This window comes from Euleptes europaea, chromosome 3 (assembly GCF_029931775.1).
Source record: "Euleptes europaea isolate rEulEur1 chromosome 3, rEulEur1.hap1, whole genome shotgun sequence".
In the NCBI taxonomy this organism is placed as follows: domain Eukaryota; kingdom Metazoa; phylum Chordata; class Lepidosauria; order Squamata; family Sphaerodactylidae; genus Euleptes; species Euleptes europaea.
Genome location: NC_079314.1, coordinates 92027515 through 92040889, shown reverse-complemented (window position 1 = coordinate 92040889; position 13375 = coordinate 92027515). Strand labels below are relative to the sequence as shown.

Genomic DNA, 13375 nt, shown 5'->3' with positions numbered 1-13375 from the left:
TGGCCACTTTGGCAATTGAACTCTATGGCATTGAAGTCCCTCCCCTCCTCAAACCCCGCCCTCCTCAGGCTCTGCCCCAAAAATCTCCCGCCGGTGGCGAAGAGGGACCTGGAAACCCTATGTAGAGTGGATTATGCCACTATATTTTTTAATGAATAAGGGCAACCTTATAAATGTGATAGAGATCATACACTTGTAATCATGATAGGAATCAGGCTGTGGTCTGCATCTACTTGTTTTCAAACTTGTATCCATATCCTTGAGGGTCAGGGAGATTGTTCAAAGAATGTGACTTTCAGAAATCCAAATTCTACTCTCCATTCAGCGTGGGATCTCTTGAAATATGAGCAGGCCAAGCCAGATCCCTGTATGCTGCCTTCCATGGGAATTCTTGGCAAAGAAAAAGTTCCTGGATGTCAACAGGGATCAATGCGTATAGCCTAGGTTCTGTTTCTTTCCATTAACCAATTTCTTTTGCCTCCTGTTTTCAAGATTGAACAGAGAGTCGAACCTGCAAAACGTGCAGCACATAATGTACACAAGAGGCTTGTGGCATGCCTCCAGGGCCCATATGGGGCTGATGTGGAAAAACGTGTGGTAAGCACTTTTGTCTCCCCACCCCCAGTCTTGCAGTGCAAGCTCTCCCTTACCCCTTCCTCATGTTATTTATTTTTAATCTGGTCTGGAAGATGGAGAAATTTCCAAGACGATGAAGAGGTAGTGAGGGGCCAGCTCTCTTGAGTCCTGGGTCTTTAGTTTTAAAAACTCTTGCAGATTCCATTCAAAGCACTGCAAGATTTTTCTAATTGGGCAAAGGGGTACCATCTGGTCCAGGGACTGGCCAAAAAATGGAGCATATAGTGATCTTTATGTAGGGTTGCCAACCTCCAGGTGGTAGCTGCAGATCTCATGGTATTACAACGGATCTCCAGGTGACAGAGATCAGTTCACCTGGAAGTCCCTCCCCTCACCCCGCCCTCTTCAGGCTCCACCTCTAAAATCTCGAGATATTTCCCAACATGGAGCTGGCAACCCTATCTCTATGGCTATATCCAAACTGGTGGATTTTGTGCAATCTGCTACTGCTGCTGCTGTTGTTTTGTTACATACTTTTCTGTTTTACTCTTCACTTCAGGATTTTCTCAGGTGTAAGCCTGTATCTCTGTTAAAGAGGTACATACCTTCCCGCAGTTTGTCTGTACTGGAGTCTCATGCTGTCCCTTTCTGCAAACGTGCTCTCCTCCTTCATTTCCACAACCCTTTTTCATTGCTGACATTGTGCTGAATTTACATAAGAATTGTCAACTCCAGGTTGGGGAATTCCTGTAGATTTGGGGGATGGAGCCTGGGAAGGGTGGGGTTTGGGGAGGGGAGAGACCTCAGTGGGGTATAATGCCATAAAACCCGACTCTTTCCTGTCTTCTATTGCTAATTTTTACTGATTGTTACCACCTTTTATGATCAAAGGCGTTGACAGATGCTGGTTCAGAGTGCTGTGCTTAATTTTCTTGCAGGAAAAAGTTGGGGATTCATCTTGTCTGTTCATTGTCTCTTCTCATTTTCCAATTCTTTGCAGAAAAAGTTGTCTTTGATGTCACTGTCGGTTACCATGGCTGAGAGCTTCAAAGAACTAGACACTGATTCCAGCCTTGGGTAAGAATATCTATGACATTTCATGGACTAGAACGTAACGTGCACTCTAGGGAGCTGGTTTTGAGCCTTAGTAAGGGTTGCCATCTCTGCCCTCTTTTTGGTTTGGAAAAATCCCCATTGCATTCCAAGCCAAGCATCATCCTTTACAGGATGATAGAACTCGTAAAAATGTATATTGTATTTCCAAGAAGTTGGTTGCCGGAAACGTTGATCTTGGGGAAATGTTGCCATTAAGCAGGGGCACTATGAGTACAAGAGGGTTTCTTTGCTTGTGTGAGCCAGAGAGAAACAAGTTCTGGTTATGGACACTAATTGTCTTTTTCTTCCTCCTTTGCTTACAGGAAAGCTTTAGAAATGAGCTGCTTCATTGAAGGCATGCTAGCCAAGATCTTAGCAGAGTATGAAATGGCTCTGGAACGAGAAGTCCTACAGCCTCTGAATAAACTGAGTGAGGTAGTCTTCATTTCTCTCCCTCCCCCTCACTACTTCTGTTTTCCCTCTTCTCAGCTTGCTGTTCTGAGGGGTCCCTGTCCTCCTCTCCCTCCTCTGCTTTTCCGACTCTGTTATATGTATATATAACAACAAGTACACAGACTTTTCCTAACAAATGAGCAGAAGCTGCAATGACTAACTTCCCCCGTCCCAATTTCTCCCAGGAGGAGCTGCCTGTCATCCTGAAACACAAAAAGTGTTGGAAAATCTGCCCTTCCTAACGGTGTCACTTGCCTACACATTAAGAGGGGGGGGTTTGACCACAGAGAGTCAGATAGATAGAAAGGACTCAGGAGGTATCTGTGGTCACACCTCACCCTCATTTCCTGCCCTTTGATGTTTAGAGCTATATTGTCAGGGACAATATCCTCTTCCCTCTCTCTTCCCTTTGGCCCATCATCGAAGCAAGACCTAGGAGCCGGGCGCTCTCTGCGCCCAGGCCTTCCCACCCCAAGATGGAGTGGAAGGCAGATGCCCCTTTACACCTAGAGAAATAGCAAGATAGACTAGGATAGAGAACCCTCGTTTGTCCTTTCCTATCCGAAGTGTATTTCAACCAATAAATGTACTTTAGTTTGATTAGAGCAAACGACTGCTCCTTTGTTTTCACACATACACGCACGTGTAGCTTCTGCTGCCGCTAAGCTTAAGGCATTCTGCTAAATGCAGGAATATCTTTACGCCAGATATTCCAACAGGTTATGGTGGCCCAGAATTTTTCAAAGCCCAGAATTCCCAAAGAGAACTGGGTGACCGATCCTGAACAGCCACCTTTCCGAAAGAGATTTGCTGCTGAGAGATCTTCCTGACTACGAAGGGTTACAGATTCGCGTTCCGGCCGTCTCAACGAAAGACTGGTGGAATCCAATCGCTTCCCTACAGCTGCAGGAAGGAGAGCGTCTCTTTGAAGAAAAAGGAAGGTGAGCTCAAAAAGCCCCGAGGGGAGGAGGTGCTCGAATTGATTTTTGTGTGTGCGTGTTTACTGCAGCCTGCTACGATGGCTCGGCAGAAAGATGACCGCCACAGAATTGAACTTTTGAGTGATGAAAATTATAATTCGTGAAAAAAAAGGATAGAAGTTGCCATGAAATCTGAGAGTTTAAGTAAATATCTCAGCGAAGATCCACCCAATAACCCTAGCAACGATTGGCTGAGGGGGGATGGAAAAGCGCAAGACCTTATTCTGACGAACATTACCGACTCCATTCTTTGTGAATTGCGTAATGCACAGACAGCTAAAGAAATGATGACTATCATTGATGGGATGTTTACCAAGAAGGGTTGGCCCTACTTCCTAGCCATGAGAAGAAAATTGAGCTCTTTAAAGTACAGAGATGGACAGAATATTAGAGAGCATATTTACCAATTGAAGGAGCTTCTTGCGCAAATAGAGTTAGCAGGGATGCCTGTTACTGAAACAGAGAAATTATGTACCTTGTTTATAAGCTTGCCAGAATGGTGCATTCCACTTGTTGGGCAACTAGAACGTAAGCCTGATTTGACTTTTAAGGAGGCATGTCATGAAGTTACTATGGAAATTGTGAGAAAAGGAATGTGGAACGACCAGTCTTTGTCCGAAGAAGTTGCTTACAAACTTACAGTGAGGGACCACCATGTTGCACAAAGGCCCCCTTCCCCCAAACTGCAGAACAAAGACTTGAGTCACGAGGGACGAAGGGAGGGGCTAAGCAGAGCGGGAAACGGTCAGTTTGAAAGGAGCCGTTTTGGCGCGAGAGCAAGGAGCCCCTCCCCTCAGATGGGATCAAGAATTTCAACTATTGTTTGTTTTGGCTGTTCCGAGAAAGGCCACAAGGTGTCAGACTGTCCCAACAAACATGATTCAGGGTCAGAGGGCCACCGCAAGGACTTTTATGAACGAAAATATGATGGAAGGGCCAGACATTTTAACTACTCGATTTGGGAAGCGCCGTCTCAGACCCCTCATTTTATCCTTGATTCTGGTTCAACTGTGAACATTTGTAACCGAAGAGGTCTCTTTACCACACTAGAATATGTTTTCCCACAAGAGGTCATTACAGGCAATGGAGAAAAGGTCATTGCACGGCAAAGAGGGGATATTTTTTTGGCTTGTCGGCTGCAAGATGGTGAGATATGTGAATTTCCACTGAAAGATGTTTTATATATACCTGATTTTTCACGTAATGTAATTTCTTGGAGTAAGCTTGCTAAAGAAGGTTACGAATTTCATGGAAAGGGAACCAGATGTACAATTTCATTGGGTGGGAAACCTTGTATGATTACTGAACAACGCAATAGGTTGCCAATTGTTCAAGAGGAAGAAGATGCATTTTCAGACAAAAGCCAAGAGGATCAATCGCATGAAGTGTACGACGATATTCACCAAGATGAAGTTAATTCGGAAAAATGCTGTGGGAAGACAGAGTGTTTAACCTTGTGGCATAGGCGTTTTGGCCATGCCGATCTTCAAACGATCAAGGAAATGGCAAAGGGAAATCTAACCCAAGATTTTGTTTTTACAGACTGTGATTCTGAAACTAACTGTGTTTGTTGCATCAGGTCCAAAGCAGTGAACAGGCCTGTTCCAAAGGATGATGAAAGGAAGACCACAGCTCCGCTTCAACTCATTCATTGCGAACTATGTAATGATCTGCCACCAACACTGGGTAATTTCAAATGTTTTCTTGCCCTGATGGATGATTATTCACATTATATTGTTGTGTATTTGCTTTCTGAGAAATCACAGGTCTTTGAGAAACTGAGAGAGTATGCAGCCATGGTGCAGAAAAAGTTTGGACGGAAATTACAAGTTCTTCGCTCGGGTTCAGATGGAGAATACATCTCTAAGACAATACGACAGTTCCTGAAGGATGAAGGCATTCAGCATCAGATGACAGCACCATATAATTCATCTCAGAACAGTGCTGCAGAGAGGTGCAACCGGGCACTAGTTGAGATGGTAAGGTACATGCTCAGAGACTCACGTCTCCCACACAGCTACTGGGGGGAGGCTATCATGGCAGCTGCATACACCAAAAATAGATTACATGCAAGGGCAACAGGGAGAACTCCTTACGAGTTATGGCACGGACACAAACCCTCCATACAGCATCTACGTGTTTTTGGAAGCAAGGCCTATGCCTATATTCCAAGAGAGAAATACAGTAAACTAGATTACACCACTCATGAGGGAATTTTTGTTGGCTATTCAGCTGAAGACAAGGGCTACAGAATAATAGACCCGACCACTAAGAGAATTTCTGTTAGTAAAACAGTCTACTTTGACGAGAGTCGAGCCCAACCAGCTTCAGAGGGGGCAAAGGTTGAAGTGAGCGGCGAACTCAAATACCCTGGTGGCACCTGCCCCAAAGAAGAAGCAGAGGAGACTGAGAAGCCTGTGGTGAGCGCAGAAGGGGAAGAGGCCACAGGTCTCCATCCAGAGGGGGCTTCTGAACCAGAGGTGCTTGGTGAACAAGAGGAGAACACGGAGCCTGTGATGAGGAGATCTGAACGCACGAACAGAGGTGTGCCCCCGCTGAGATTCTCCTACCTCGCCAGAATGGCAGAAGAATTCGAACCAACTTGATAGAGTGAGTCAAGTTACACCGAGAGGGGGTGTTGGAAAATCTGCCCTTCCTAACGGTGTCACTTGCCTACACATTAAGAGGGGGGGGTTTGACCACAGAGAGTCAGATAGATAGAAAGGACTCAGGAGGTATCTGTGGTCACACCTCACCCTCATTTCCTGCCCTTTGATGTTTAGAGCTATATTGTCAGGGACAATATCCTCTTCCCTCTCTCTTCCCTTTGGCCCATCATCGAAGCAAGACCTAGGAGCCGGGCGCTCTCTGCGCCCAGGCCTTCCCACCCCAAGATGGAGTGGAAGGCAGATGCCCCTTTACACCTAGAGAAATAGCAAGATAGACTAGGATAGAGAACCCTCGTTTGTCCTTTCCTATCCGAAGTGTATTTCAACCAATAAATGTACTTTAGTTTGATTAGAGCAAACGACTGCTCCTTTGTTTTCACACATACACGCACGTGTAGCTTCTGCTGCCGCTAAGCTTAAGGCATTCTGCTAAATGCAGGAATATCTTTACGCCAGATATTCCAATGAGTGAGGTAGTCTTCATTTCTCTCCCTCCCCCTCACTACTTCTGTTTTCCCTCTTCTCAGCTTGCTGTTCTGAGGGGTCCCTGTCCTCCTCTCCCTCCTCTGCTTTTCCGACTCTGTTATATGTATATATAACAACAAGTACACAGACTTTTCCTAACAAATGAGCAGAAGCTGCAATGACTAACTTCCCCCGTCCCAATTTCTCCCAGGAGGAGCTGCCTGTCATCCTGAAACACAAAAAGAACCTTCAGAAACATATTCTGGATCAGAACACCATCAAGAGCCGGTACTGAGTGAGGGCTGTGAGGAGAATGGAGGGGGGATGGGATGGGATGGGATGGACATCCGTGAGTCCTACCAGAGGTGATGGGTGGAGGAACTCTCTGCCTGAGAGCAGAAATGGGATAGAATCCTCGAACTGCAGCCCCTGCTCAGCTAGGATCCGGGGTGCCTTTGTCATTGGTGCATCAGTGCCACTGTAGACAGTATCTGCCATTCAAGGCAGTGAAATGCTGAGTAACAATATGTACAGGTGATCGTAGGCTGTGAGGCAGATGGTTTTGCTAACTGATGAAGCATGTGGCCGTGTCTGAGTCATTGTAGCTGTAAAAGAGGCAAACCTAGAGAGAGCCAGGAAGGGAAGGCTCTATTAATTGCTCAGCCAAACACAGAGAGGGGGGGGGGGAAGAATCACCCTATAAGTGCTAAATCAACATGGAAACTGAACTGGGATCTGTATAAATACGCCTCTAATGGCAGCTTCCCTTGTGTATGCCTAGTAACAGTTTCTATCGGAGTGCACTCCACTGCACGCAATGTCCTGTATTACTACTTATTTTCACTTCCTGCCTGTCTGAAAACATACATGCACAAAGGTTCTGATCTGGTGTGTTTTCCTGGATCTTTTCAATCAGGATAAATTTATTCACACGTTAACTTCTGTGTGTGTCAGTGGGGAGTAAGCGACTACTGTTCCTCACTAACTGAGAAGAAAGCTACTGGCCAAACCATGTTCCCTTCTAGTGCATGGAGACTACTGAGTGCCATCGTAAACAGAGTTACACCCTTCTAAGTCCATTGAAGTCAAAGGGCAGAACTCTGCTCAGGATGGCACTGCAAGTCACCCAGCCTGGTCAAATGACTTCTGACTCGGACATCTTTCCAGATAAGATCTGTTGGAATCGGCAGCATTTTCACACACGCACACCCAGTTTTGCAAAACCCAACGCAAACATGTTCAGCCAGTGTTCAAGTCTCTCAGGCCAAACTGAACAGACCTGGAGATGGACTTGAGTCTGATCACCACAGTCAAACGCAGCATGTTCAGCTATTGAATGCGTTTGCCACAACATTCGTGGCATCCTTAATTAGAATAGTTTGTGCTTGGGTTGCCCATTTAACATGCAAACATAGCAAGATGTAGCTTGCTTGCATGGGGGAGCAACATGAGTTATGGTGTGCCAGCCATAACGGCTCAGACACGCACACAGTGTGATGACTGAAAAGTTGTTAAGAAAGCCTGGTGATTGCTAACATGTATTCAATCTTTGTTTCTTTTCTAAACATGTTGCTTGCTAATTTTTGGAATGCCATCCACCTCTCTGGCTCTTCTTTGGAAACCTGAAGTCTGAACCAAGTGGCCAAAAACTCCAGTAATAGCTACAATGATGCCGCTGCAATCAAACTGGAGAACCTGAAGGAGGAGGAGGAGGAGATGAAAAGGAGGGTTGAACAGAGTAAGGTGGGTGCAAACTGAGATTCTGCTGTTTGGGAATAAAGTTTTTAAAAAATGTCCCTTCCCAATTCTGGAAAGGTAAAATACATTTAGATGAAAAACATAAAACGATTTTTGGACTTGGCACAGCATCACGGTTAAGACAGCATGCTGTGATTCAGGAGGCACCTGGTTCAAGCCATCTCAGCTGTAGACTCACTGTGTGACCTTTGGCAAGCCATTGTCTCACAGCTTCAGTCCATCAGTCAGCAATATGTGGATAATAGCACAGACCTGTCTTACCAGGGCAGTTGATTACTGGGACAACAGCTGCTTTCAGACAGGAATTTTGCCCCAAGTGGACTGTGAGAAGCCTCCACTGAATTTGGGAGTATCCACATGAAATTGTGCCCAGTGCACAGACCACTTGTGTTGCTCCCATATTTTCCTGGATGAGCTGGATTTAAAAAAAACACCCTCCCTTAATCTGGCTCACTGAGGTGGATGCTCTGCCCACAGCCAATGCAAGAAGCGAGTGGAGTTTGCTTTCCAAATGGCAGAGCTAAGCACTGTCAGCTGCCATGGTAGAGTAGGGGTGCGAACCTGGGTATGCTGGCTCCTAGTCTGACACTCTTATCCCTACCATGTGGTTGCAGGATGTGTATTCACACTCTCTAAGTTCCTTTTTAGCACATACATGCCCCAAACATACAGGGATACGTGTTGCTCTTGTATCTGGAAATTAACTGCTACCGAAATATGCTGTTGAGCCAGCATGGTGAAGTGGTTAAGGTGTCAGATCTGGGAAACCCAGGTTCAAATCCCCACTCTGCCATGGAAACTTGCTGGGTGACCTTGGGCCAGACACACTATCAGCCTCGACCCTGGCAAGTATTTGGATGGGAGACCTCCAAGGAATACCAGGGGTGTGACGCGGAGGCAGGCAATGTCAAACCATCTCTGAATGTCTCTTGCCTTGAAAACCCTATGGGGTCACCATAAGTCAGCTGTGACTTGATGGGGTGGGGAAGCTGTAACAGGGACATTGCAAGGGGCTGGAATGCAGTTAATAGCAAGAGGGAATGGGGTATTTCTGTGTTCAGCATTATATGAAGGGAACAAGAAATGATGCTCACCACATCTTGTCTTAACAGGATGAGTACATGGCAGACCTATACCACTTTTCCACCAAAGAGGACAGCTATGCTAAGTACTTTATCAAAGTAAGCCACCTTCCCTGTCCCTGTTCTGTCCTTCGCTGCACCCTTCTGTGTGCCATCGTTTTGTCTTGTCAGTGTCTTTCCTTAAAGCTGTAGCCTTTCACACAGCAGCTGCTTTGGTCTGCAAAATATCCATCACAACCATCTATTGAAGCACCTCTGGCTGCTTCACTGTTTTGGGCTTGCAGAAAAATAACCACAGTCACAATACAAACTGTGTATTTATGTTCTGTACATGACAGTTGCTGGAAATCCAAGCGGACTATCACAGGAAGTCCTTGGAATCTCTGGATGCTACCTTAGCAGAACTGAAAGAGACTCATAGTCAGCCAGGTACAAGCCAAATTATCTTTTTGGTATGTTGTGTCAAAGATGGGTCAAAACGTGGGTGGGTTCCTGTTGTGTCAGCTGGGGCTTTGAGGGTATGAATAGAATGGATTACATGTGCATTACGTTAGCTGCAGTCAGGTTCTTGTTGTTTTCTTGGGGCCTTCATCCATGTCTACCCTTGAGGGCCTTTGATAGTTGCTGTGTGTGTGTTATATGATGGAAAGTCAGGATTTACAGCTTCCCAATGTGTGTCGGGGTCAGCTGGGACTGGATCCAACTAAACCACCCGTACTGGGCAGGACATGCTTAACAGAAATGCTTTCTGGGTATTTACAGGATGGGTGTTGATGTTTTTGTAATCATCATTTGCTGTATTTTAAGAAAAAGGAACAAATGCATGTCATAGCAGGCCTGACTTGTGGGTTGCAAAGAGATGAAAAGGTTCTTGAGTCAGCCCCGAAGCACCAGACACCGGCAATGAGTGTGGAGGAAGAAGAATGGGTTTTCCATACCGCTCGCTCCCACCAACAAGCTGTCTGTTGCCTATTTTTAAAACGCCACCAGCAGCTTTCCTTTGGGTACACTTTCTCCTGTCCTTCAGAGAGCATTCCTAAGTAGATCTGCTCAGAATCCTACTCAGGTCTTTTCAGTGGGGCTTACTCCCAGGAAAGTATTTTTAGGATTGCGCTGTAAATCTCTGGGAATCATAAGAGAAGCTGGGAGTGGGAGGAAATCTGTCACCTCGATGCCCTCTGATGTTGTGCTTCCCTGCCGAAGCCGTCTCTGAGAGGGCACCACTGCAGCAGAAGCTGCTTTCGGCTATCTCTCCCGCTTGAAAACGAGACATATTCTTTCAGCTCAATCCTCAAAACTTGGTGGGCTGGTCATGCATTGTGGAAATCTCCCAACCAATGTATTATAGGCATGAAAATTACTCTAGGTCAGCTGTTCCCAAACTGTGCTCCACGAAGCAATTGGTGCTCTGCGAAACATCTCCTAGTGCTCCGTGAAGAGATTGGAAAGAAAAATACTACTGCCATTCTGTTTAGTATATAGGTGCTAGGTAAAAATTAGTGTTCCGTGACGAATTTCTCTCCATGACTCAAAAGGTTTGGGAACCACTGCTCTAGATCATCTGTCCAGTGAGCGTTATCCTTTGTCTCCTCCAAATTTTTCTCCTGTTTTTCAGACTCCCCATTCCTGTCGGATACAGCTGTGCTAGGGGTGTATGGGATGCCTCTAGAAACTCATCTGAAGAACTCTGGGCGAGAGATTGCACTCCCCATTGAAGCATGTGTCATGATGTTGTTGACTTCTGGGATACAGGAAGAGGTAGCTGCCACCGCTGTCTAGTCTGTCCTTTAACCCAATTCCCGAGCCTCACCATTTTCTCCTTTATCCATAATACTAGATCTTACAAGCCTTTGGTTAAGATGATGGGCAATAGAGGATATTTCTTCATATAACCCCTACGTAACATTGGAATTCACTGCCAGAAGATATAGTGATAGTTCAGATGGCTTCAAAAAGGGATTAAGCATGATGGATAGGTCCATCATGATGGATAGGTCCATCAGTGGCTATTAGCCGTGATGGCTAAATAGAACCTTCATGTCCAGAGGCAGTGTATCTTTAAATACCAGCTGCTGGGAGAAACTACATAGGGAGACAGCAGTCCTTCTTGTAGGTCTTCCAGGGAATCTGGTCAACCACTGTGGATTAGATAGATCATTAGTGTGATCCAATGTGGCTTGTCTTGCGTTTCTCTCATTGCGTTTCTCTCTCTAGGGGCTCTTCCGGTTGGCAGCCGGGGCTTCTGTGCTGAAGAAGTTGAAATACTGTCTTGCCAGTGGCTCAAGTGCTCTGGACGAATTCTATGCAGACCCCCATGCAGTGGCAGGTAGGTACTTAAAGGTCTAGAGGTCTCAATACAAAGCAGTCTCTCTCTCTCTGGCTAGAGAGGCTGTGGCGTTTCTTAAATGCATATCTTTGCTTTCATTTCAGGTGCCCTGAAATGTTACCTGCGAGAGCTGCCCCAGCCCTTGATGACCTTTGAACTCTACGATGATTGGCTCAAAGCTACCATGTAAGACAGGTGTTTTTAGAGGCCTTTCCCAGCAGCTGCTATCTGAGATCCTTTAACTGGAGATGCCAGGGAATGAGCATGGGATATCTTGCATGCAAAGCATGCGCTCTGACTGAGAATCCTGAAGATTTTATTTCAGTGCTAAGTATAGGTTGACCTGTACTGTCTGCATTGTTAGAAATTCAATTTGCTCAGGTCACATTGGATAGCATTAAGGAGGGACATATGTTCTCGTCACAGGCAACATATGAGTGATACCCTCCAACCATTTTTTTAAAGGAAAATAATGCAAATTTATTGCATGCTCTGCTTAAGGATATAATTCTTGCAGTCCTTGCCTGGGGGTAAGAATCTTTAAACAATGAAACTTACTTCCAAATAACTGTCTGTTAGCAGCCATGGAGGACTTCCTTCATCATATGTGATGGTGGACAGATCCCATAATATCACACTGTTTAAAATGCAGCCTCAATTGATTCCTAAATAGAATCTGAAGGCACGTATTATGCCATTTTTGCTGAAGAAAAGCACATCTGGGACTAATCAGTGTTTGGATCAGAGATTTCCTGGGAATCCAACATATGTCATCCTGAGGTCTGTGATGGAAAAAAGGGAGGATAGACATGCAGTTAATTGATTATCAGCCAGACGCTGGGCCCAAATGCATGCTGCTGTTAGGCAATAAATACAGGCATTAATATAAGCAATGGTAAGGGTTGGATCCCTTCCCCTTTTGCTGTGTCTTAAAATATTTTTACCCATCCTTCCAAAAAGCTCAACAGTGACTAAAAACAATGTCATACATTAAACGTTTAAGCCACAAAATTAAAAGCTCAGCCCAGTTTTCAACAAAAATAAAACACGACCACATATTATGCTGGATGTCAGTGCATAAAAAAATCACCACATAAATAGGTGTGGGTCAGTTTTCAGAATTAACAGGAGATTTTTGGAACTGGTTGGTCTTAGTGGCATTATGAAATGCTAGCAACAGGGCTGGTTCCACACAGAGGTGGGGAAAGCTGCCTTTGCTGTGCAAGGATCAGCAAGCAGTAAGGAATGCTGATTCTATAATCTTAGGCAGATGATGAGAGGGAAGGCATCTTGGCCATCTTCTGGGCATGTAGTAGGGGTCACTTGTTCTACTACTCTGTTGCTCTTTTGTTCAAAATTATTGTGATTGCATTTAGCACACTGAGATTTATCAGTATATATGTACAATATCATTGTGGACTGAGCTGTATCAGCCGTGTGTATATATTTATTGTTTTCCGTTTTTGATGTTGCAGGAATTATAGCGTTACCACGTTCATTGCCTTGAATGACTATCTCTGAATGTTTGTTTAATTAAATATATTTTTTGTTTCTTCATGCTTCATACTTTTATAAAATTCTCAAGAGTGTTTTTTAACACCACATGAATCTGAGCCCAGGTGCTGCCAATTCCCTTAACTTCCAGGTAATAGCTGGAGATCTCCTGCTATTGCAACTGATCTCCAGCCGATAGAGATCAGTTCCTCTGGAGAAAGTGGCTGCTTTGGCAATTGCCCTCTATGGCATTGAAGCCCCTCCCCTCCCCAAACCCCACTCTCCTCAGGCTCCGCCCCCAAAACCTTCGCTGGTGGCAAAAAGGGACCTGGCAACCCTATCTGTAAGTCAGGGCAAAGGTGGTTTCTCTTTGCTCTGGCTTAACAGGGAAAGCCCCAGGAGCCCTGCTGACAAAGACCATGGCATTATGTGGAAACTGCCTAATACAACAAGGCATGTTGTATTCTACCCAGTGGA

General features: G+C 45.3%; 1 protein-coding gene across 1 annotated transcript in view; it reads left to right on the top strand.

Annotated features, from left to right (window-relative positions):
- The window catches only part of SH3BP1 (SH3 domain binding protein 1), a 35914-nt gene that overhangs the window by 11130 nt on the left and 11409 nt on the right, over positions 1 to 13375 (top strand). Inside the window, exons 3-12 of the mRNA XM_056847095.1 lie at positions 493 to 597; positions 1577 to 1653; positions 1995 to 2106; positions 6450 to 6526; positions 7867 to 7981; positions 9109 to 9177; positions 9417 to 9507; positions 10694 to 10836; positions 11293 to 11404; positions 11509 to 11590. Coding sequence (XP_056703073.1) covers positions 493 to 597; positions 1577 to 1653; positions 1995 to 2106; positions 6450 to 6526; positions 7867 to 7981; positions 9109 to 9177; positions 9417 to 9507; positions 10694 to 10836; positions 11293 to 11404; positions 11509 to 11590 — 983 coding nt within the window. The remainder of the gene's footprint in view (positions 1 to 492; positions 598 to 1576; positions 1654 to 1994; positions 2107 to 6449; positions 6527 to 7866; positions 7982 to 9108; positions 9178 to 9416; positions 9508 to 10693; positions 10837 to 11292; positions 11405 to 11508; positions 11591 to 13375) is intronic.